Source organism: Sus scrofa, chromosome 6, assembly GCF_000003025.6.
Source record: "Sus scrofa isolate TJ Tabasco breed Duroc chromosome 6, Sscrofa11.1, whole genome shotgun sequence".
Lineage (NCBI taxonomy): Eukaryota > Metazoa > Chordata > Mammalia > Artiodactyla > Suidae > Sus > Sus scrofa.
The window spans coordinates 128,636,679-128,643,870 of record NC_010448.4 but is presented as its reverse complement, the minus strand read 5'-3'; the positions used below and the strand labels follow the sequence as shown (position 1 = coordinate 128,643,870).

Here is a 7,192-nt window from a genome sequence, read left to right as displayed (position 1 = left end):
CAGGTTGGAACAGGTGGCAGAGGGGGGTCTTTGGGACAAGATGGGCTACCTCCTACCTTCCAGTCCCTCTCTTCTGGATCTGGGGGTGCTCCTGGGTGAGCCCGCCTCAGGCTGTCACCCCAGACAGAGGTAGAGGCTGTTGCCATAGGAATGACAGACATAGAAGTGAGGGCCCTCCAGGGTCAGCCAGGCTGGCTGAGTCATGCCTCCTCTGTCCTCTCCCTCCTGCTTCATTCCCTCTGGGACCCGGGTCCCTGGCTCCATCCCCACCCACGACAGGACTTCAGTGGCTTTGGTGCAGTCGATTCTGCTCAAGCTTTGTGGTAAGGCAGGCCAAGTCCTTCACAGAGGGGACAGTGACTCTCCAAAGTCACACAGCTAATTGACCAGGGACCCCAGACTCAAATATGGGCTTCCTGAGTCCTAGCTCCAGACTCTCTCCTAGTGCCTCCTCTGCCCAAATCCCAGCCCAGAGGGGTTCCAGGAGGAAGACAGAGCTAAGTGAACCCATCGACCACAGAGGCAGGGGCTGGGGGTGTTGGAACTGAGGGAAGAGGAGCCCAGAACGGCCGTTGTGAAGGGCAGGTCAATGGATGGGCTTGCAGGAGGGTCTCCACTGGAACAGGGGACAGAGGGTGCCTTCCGGGAATTCCTCCACAATCACCCCAACAGTGGCTTTGGAAGATGATCAGAAGGCAAGACCAGGCCCTGCTGGAAGCCTGAGGGGCTGGGCCCTGGGACTCAGACCCAGAAGTACACCTTGTCTTTATTTCACAGAAATAGGGGCTGTTGCCAGGGTCAGGGCGCAGGAGATGTGAGTCAGGATGGAGGGTCTTCTGAGTTGAATTGGGTAGGAGACCACCCCCCCAGGACCCCAGGGCCACAGCTGAGCCCCAGCCTGGACACAGTCTGAGCTCTGACCTTGGCTAGGACAAGGCAGATGTGGGGGTTGGAGGATTTGGCTCCTTACTGCAGTTCTGGTATAGAGAAGGAGGGGGCTGGGTGAAGCAGGCCATCCATCACAGGCAAGCAGGGGTCACATCGGGGTGCTGTGAACCCTGCCCTCCTCCTCCGAGGTGTTCTCATAGGCATTCTCATGCTCACTGGACCTGAAAGAGGATGACATGGGTCATCACACCTTCTGTCCCATCCCGCCTCCCTGCCTCATCTTGCACTTGTGAGGGCAGCATCCAGAATAAAACTTTGTGCCCCAGAAGGGGGTTCCCCTGACCACAGCCAGAGACCCAAGGCCTCTCAGCGCCACCTCCTTGAACCCCATCTCCCTCCTCCACCAATCCCTGCCCCCACTGGGCCCCCACTGAGCAGTCCACCCACTGAGCCTACCTCTCCACTGAGTTCCCCCTAGAGATCATCCTCCCACACTGAGTCCCCCCACTTATCCTTTCAGAATCACCTTCCCTGGTCACTCACCATCCCCATCATACCAAGCCCCTCCTCTTCACTGAGTCCTGCCCCACATGAGTCCCCATCCTTCCCACCCCCTCCCCCTCAAAAGCTCCTGGTCCTGAGGTCCCTAGGGGCCCCTGGAGCACAGGTGGTCAGCTCTATGCCAGTACCTCACCTGAAGCTGGCAGCCATCGAGGAGTACTTGCCCTCAGTTCCAATCAGGATCCCGTCTGCTTTGTTTCCAGTGGTCATGACCATGTTCATGGGCTCCCTGGGGACAGAGATCATCAGTAGGGCTCTCCCCCTTCTGTGCCCCCTCCTGCCTTTTGTCCAGTTGGGCCCTGTTCTATGGGCTCTAGGGCAGAAGCCTCCTCTCCAGCACAGTCTTTCAGCAGCCTGATTCTGGCTCCCCATGCTTCCCCTTGCTCCACAATGGGACCAGATTTACTAAAGATGTACCCCAGGCCTTGCACCCGCTGCCTCCCAGCCTCCCTGTGCTATTTCCCTCTGACCTCAGCTCAGCCCCAGAACAAGACTCAATGCCTGCCCAGGAGTTCCACAGGGTTTTCCTCAGGTGGTAGGTATCACCACTGAAGGCAGAACAGGGACCAGTAGAGAAAAGAAAATATTTCTGACAAAAGTCTCCTCACCTCTTACTCAAGTTTAAACCCACTGCAGTGTGGCCTCTGCCCCAACCTCCCCAGGCACAGCTCTCATGAGGGTCATGGGGACCCTAACCAATGCTCGTCTTTCTTTACATCCCGCAGGCACCTCAGACTTTTGTCCCCAGTTGGCCCAGTTCTGCCTCTTGGGTTCTGTGTCTCAGTGGGAGGGTCCCATCAGAAGCCTTGACACTCTCCCTGCTCCCTGTCCTTCCTCCCTCCTGTCCTCTGTGGCCCCACCCCTTCTTAGACAGCTCTTAGCCCTGGCCCCGCTCGCCATCCTCTCTGCTGTCTTCACAGTCCAGCCTCCTCATCCCTCTCCTGGCCTGCAGCATGGCCCAGCCCAAAGCATCTGCCATGGGGCAGCCAGCAATTCTGCTCAGGCTGCCTCTCAACCCGAGACTGGCTTAGGAACCTGCCCTGACTCCTGTGGCCCTAAGGATAAAGCCCAGGGTTTGGGACTCTGGTGCACTGGGGTCTGCTTGGCCTGAGCCCTGCTGACCTCCACAGCTCTCTTGGGCCTCCTTCACCCCTCTTTGCACCTGTGAGCTGTTGTGTTCCCTCAGTGGGTCGGGCAGGGCTGCTGCTGGCCCGCAGGCACCAGGCCACCTGAATGGGAGCTGGAGGTAGATGGAGCCTTGCCCCAGGTTCGGCAAGGGCAGAGTGAGCTGGATTTCAGCTCATCCCCCTCTAATCTGTGCCCTGCCCAGAACTTAGGAACCTGCTGACTTTTCTCAGCGGCAGTGTCTGAGAGCCTGTCAGCACAAGAGTTGTGTGTGTCTCATTGCCCTTCTGTACACCCCTGCCATGTGTGGCACAGCAGCTAACTCCAAAGAAGGGCAAAACCTTCCTGTCCAGGGATTTTCACAGCCTCCATCACAGATGGGCTGCTGTGCCAACTATGCAGATAGGGTCACTGAGACGCTAAGAAGGGGTGATGTCTCCCCAAAGCTCCCAGGGCATGTGCTCACAGGCCTGGGTAGCAGCGAGCCTCAGCTCTGGTCGGGGTCTCAGTGTCCCTTCCACACAGCGAGCAGTCTGGGCTTTCCTTCTCGATGGTCCAAGTGTAGTGGCCATGGTCCTGGGCCCAGCCTGCCTGCGCTGGCCCAGCCCCCCAGGGTCCCAGGCAGGACTCACCGCTCTTCCTGGCACCAGAAGTGGTTGATAGCAAAAGCAATTGCGACGAGGACCAGGAACACAGCCACGGCAATAAGGCCCTGCATCCAGGGCTGCAGGTTCCCCAGGCCTAGAAAGAGGGTGCTAGGGGTATGTGTGCTGCACCAGGCTGGGCACAGTGGAGACTGGCCACCAGTGCAGAACAGGGCAGGGGTTCTCACATTCCCACTCTTGTGGGGCTGGGGCCTGTGTAAGAGGCCACCAGCCTGCTGCCTGGACCAGAGGGGGCATACTGGGGAACAAGGACCCATCTGACACCCACCACCACCCCCTCGGCTTAAGAAAGGGATGGTGGAGGAAACGAGATTTGAAGAAGGATGGAGTTCCTGTCGTTATTTAAGGGGTAACAAACCCAACTAGTATCCATGAGGCTTCGGGTTCGATCCCTGGCCTCGCTCAGTGGGTTAAGGATCTGAAAGGAGTCAAGGTGGGAACAAGGTCAGAGAGCCAAGTCTGAGGTCCAGGCAGAGTGCCCCCTCCCACACCCACCCCACCTCCTCCACTGTGGGTCACATGCAGGGCCCCCCATGGAATGCCTAGGCCCCAGGGACCAAAGGGCAGCCCCCAGACTGGCCTAGGCCCTGACTCTGAGGGTGGCTGCCCTCCTCCCCAGCTACTGGAATGAATAGGACTGGCCTGGCACATAGAAGATCCTGTTGTGTAGCTGAGGTTTCTCCCAGGTTGGGTAGGCAGGGCTGCTCAGCCTGGGGTGCCAGGTGTACTCAGAGAGAGGGGTGGGACAGAGCATCTGTGCAAAGGCAAGACAGACACCAGGTCTGGAAGATCAGGGAGGGAGCTTCAAAACCTGAGCCTCTTTGGGCTGGGGGCCCGAGGGACTAGGCCATAGACCAAGTCAAGGCCCCGTCCACGCACACGTTCTACCTTTTGCCCCTTGATCCCTGTCACCACTTCTAACCCTCAAGCTTTCCTAGACGCCTCTGCCCTTTGCCACTGGCATCTCCAAAGGGCTTTGCTCTCCCTGGACATCACTGTGCTTGTAGGAGCCCGGGGGAGTTGGGCCCTTCGAGGAGAAACACACAGCAGCAGGTAGATGACCCAGGAGGGGACAGAGGCCAACAGGAGACTTCTGAAAGGCCCTGCCTCCAGGCCCAAACCCCTGCATCCCTAGTGCCTCCCTGTAGCTCGAGGGGCCCATGCCGGGCATCAGAAATCTCATTATGCCTCAGTCCCCCTCAAAAGACCTTCCTCAAGTCTACCTGAAGGCTCTGCTGCTGCAGCAAGGCACTGCCTCTTTTCTGAGCTCTCTCTCTGAACCTGACAGGTTTGGGGAAGGAGGGGGCTCTGGGAACTCTGTCCCGTGGCTTATCTCTTTGAGTGACAGCAGATACACAGTGTGGTTATTGTACATCCCATACTTTCTGAAAAGCTGTATTTTGGACTCATTGTTTCTCCATAAAACAGTGGTTCAGACCCATTGCTTCCTCAGGTTAGTGGTTACTCAAGGATTGAGGGTCAGGGCTCAAGCCTGGGAGACCCCCTCTCTGCTTCTTCCAGACCATGCAGCCAATTCCTTCCAGATACACCAAGCACCACAGTGCCCTGCTCCTCCTTCTGGGTGGCTTTTGGGGGGAACATATGTACACAAGCTTTGCTGTGTGACCCACACTAGTTACTCAACCCCTCTGATTTCCGGTTCCCAAAAGGCCTTCCAAGACCTGAGAGACAAAGTAAGCAGACACACATGAGAGCTCAGCGCATCTGCAAAGGAGAGGTGTTCTGGAAACACCTCTGCCAAGCCCTGCTGGACCCATATCCCACTTGCCAGGTCCGCAGACTCTGGCTGCAAAGTCTATTCCCACCCCTGCTTAGCAGCTACCTGGAGGTACATGGGACAGGTTTATTGTCCTCATTTTATGGATGAGCAAACTAAGTCTCAGAGAGGGGCAGTGAATTGCTCAAGGCTACACAGCAGGACAGAGGCAGACCTGGACAGAGAGCTCACACCCATGGAGAGGGCTCCACTGTCTTCTAGGGAGGAAGCTGAAATGAGGAGGGGTTAGGTCGAAGCCATGAGCCCTGACAGCACCGCTGACCCCTGAAACAAGTCTGTGGTTGAGGGACAGCTCAGGCCCAACCTCCTCTCCTTATAGCCTCCCCACCCTCTGTCCTCAGGACCCAGCCATCTGCAGGGCAATTCCTGCTCCTGAAGCTTGGGTCTCAACTCCCCTCCTCAACCCTAGCCCAGCATTTCCTCTGTCGCCCCCATTTCTCTCTTTCTCTCTCTTTTTTTTAAGGGCCACAGGTGTGGCATATGGAGGTTCCCAGGCTAGGGGCTGAATTGGAGCTATAGCTGCTGTATGCAGCCATGGCAATGCCAGATCTGAGCCACATCTGCAGCCTACACCAAAGCTCACAGCAATGCTGGATCCTTAATCCACTAAGCGAGGTCAGGAATCTAATCCATGTCCTCATGGATACTAGTTGGGTTTGTTACCACTGAGCCACAATAGGAACTCTTGCTCCCATTTCTCACTAGTGGGAAACAAGCCACACACACAGAAGCCTGGCTCAGAGGTGTCCACTTTTGGAGATTCCCCTGGCTGGCCCAGTCCCTGCTCCCCCTCCAAACATAGGTGCCAAGGTGATAAGAAGGGCTGGAAGACATCCCATCTACCCCCAGGGGTTCCCAGCACCCAGCCCAGCCCTCTCCTCACGGCACCACCCAGGCTGGCCCCGTCCTGTGCTACCTTGCTGACAGCTGGCAGGTGGCACTGCCATAAGCAGGCCCAGAATGACCAGGCTGAGAGCTGACATGGCTGCAGGCAGCTCCTGGGTCTTCTCTCTGGCCACTGGAACCTGGGCTCCTGGAGCTGCTGTGGGGTCTGTCGGTGTCTGCTGAAAGCAGCCTGGGCTCAGTGTGACCCTGGAGGAGAGGAGCTGGTAAGGAAGAGGCGAGGGAGGAAGGAGGGGGGAGTGGAGGGAGCCTGCCCTCCCTTCCATGGTAATGAGCTGCCAGTCCTGGCCTCCTGGTTGGTCCACTGGTTCACCAGGGGCACCCAGTACCCCCAGGGGGCTGGTTTGAAGTCATCTTCCAGAGACTTTGGGTCTGAGAAGCGGGGAGCTGAAGGGAGAGTCGGGCCTTACCTCCAAGCCCCAGGCCTCCAGGAGTCGTGGGGCAGCTCCCCTTTCCTGGCAGGAGGGATGGGCCCTGGGAAAGAATTCTTGCTCCTGCCTTGAAAGAGCCAAGTGGGCGGGGCCACTGGAAGGCTGACAGAGGGATTAAGAAACTTGCTGGCTGACTCAGGAAGCATGGGGAAAACCACAGAGGCTAGGGAAAGGTCAAGGCTGTCCCCTCCCCCAGAGCCTGTCCTCTTTCCTCTTCTCCCACACTGTCTGCCCTGGGCCAAGCCAGACCCCAGGGCCCCATCCCAGGACACAGCCCTGGCTCTGTCCCTGCATGCTGGGCGCAGTTCAGTAGCTCTCTAAATCCACGCTCTCCCATGGGGCTCATGACAGAGGGCCTGGGGGTTGGGGACGGGGGTTACTAGTTCCCAGCCTTTCCCACTGGCCCAGCTGACCTGGCCCAGTTAGCTCCTCCTCTTGGCCACAGACCTGCTCCCTGGAAGTGGGGACAGGATCCAGGCTTGGTCAAAGGCCTCTGCACACACCTTCTGATCCCTCTGTACTATCAGAGGGAGAGAAGTGGGTGGACACAGCCCTATTCTGGAAGACAAAGGGAGGACACTGCTGGGTAGAAGGTCTAGTCTGGGGCCCTCAACCCCTGAGATCCCAGGGAGCCGAGCCCATCAGGCTCTCTGGCCTAGGAACTGAGAATGACTCAAGTACCTGTTGAGGCCCTGAGGCCAAGGGTCATGCTGGGTCTCCCCACTCCCCTCCCATCCCTGCCCCCCAGGAGTACTGGAAACCAGGGATGCTAAGAATCTGGCTCCAAGAAGGAAGGAGCCAGCAGACTGGGGCAAGGTCTC

At 57.9% G+C, this 7,192-nt stretch overlaps 1 protein-coding gene across 3 annotated transcripts; it reads right to left on the bottom strand.

Annotated features, from left to right (window-relative positions):
• PDZK1IP1 (PDZK1 interacting protein 1) lies at nt 713-6,477 on the bottom strand. Of its 3 annotated transcripts, none has more exons than XM_021093593.1 (5): nt 6,351-6,477; nt 5,954-6,129; nt 3,207-3,315; nt 1,614-1,678; nt 713-1,109 (listed from the first exon to the last, which is right to left on the bottom strand). In XM_021093593.1, exons 2-5 carry the CDS (start codon nt 6,018-6,020, stop codon nt 967-969), a joined length of 384 nt encoding a protein of 127 aa, XP_020949252.1. In that variant the 5' UTR covers nt 6,021-6,129; nt 6,351-6,477; the 3' UTR covers nt 713-966.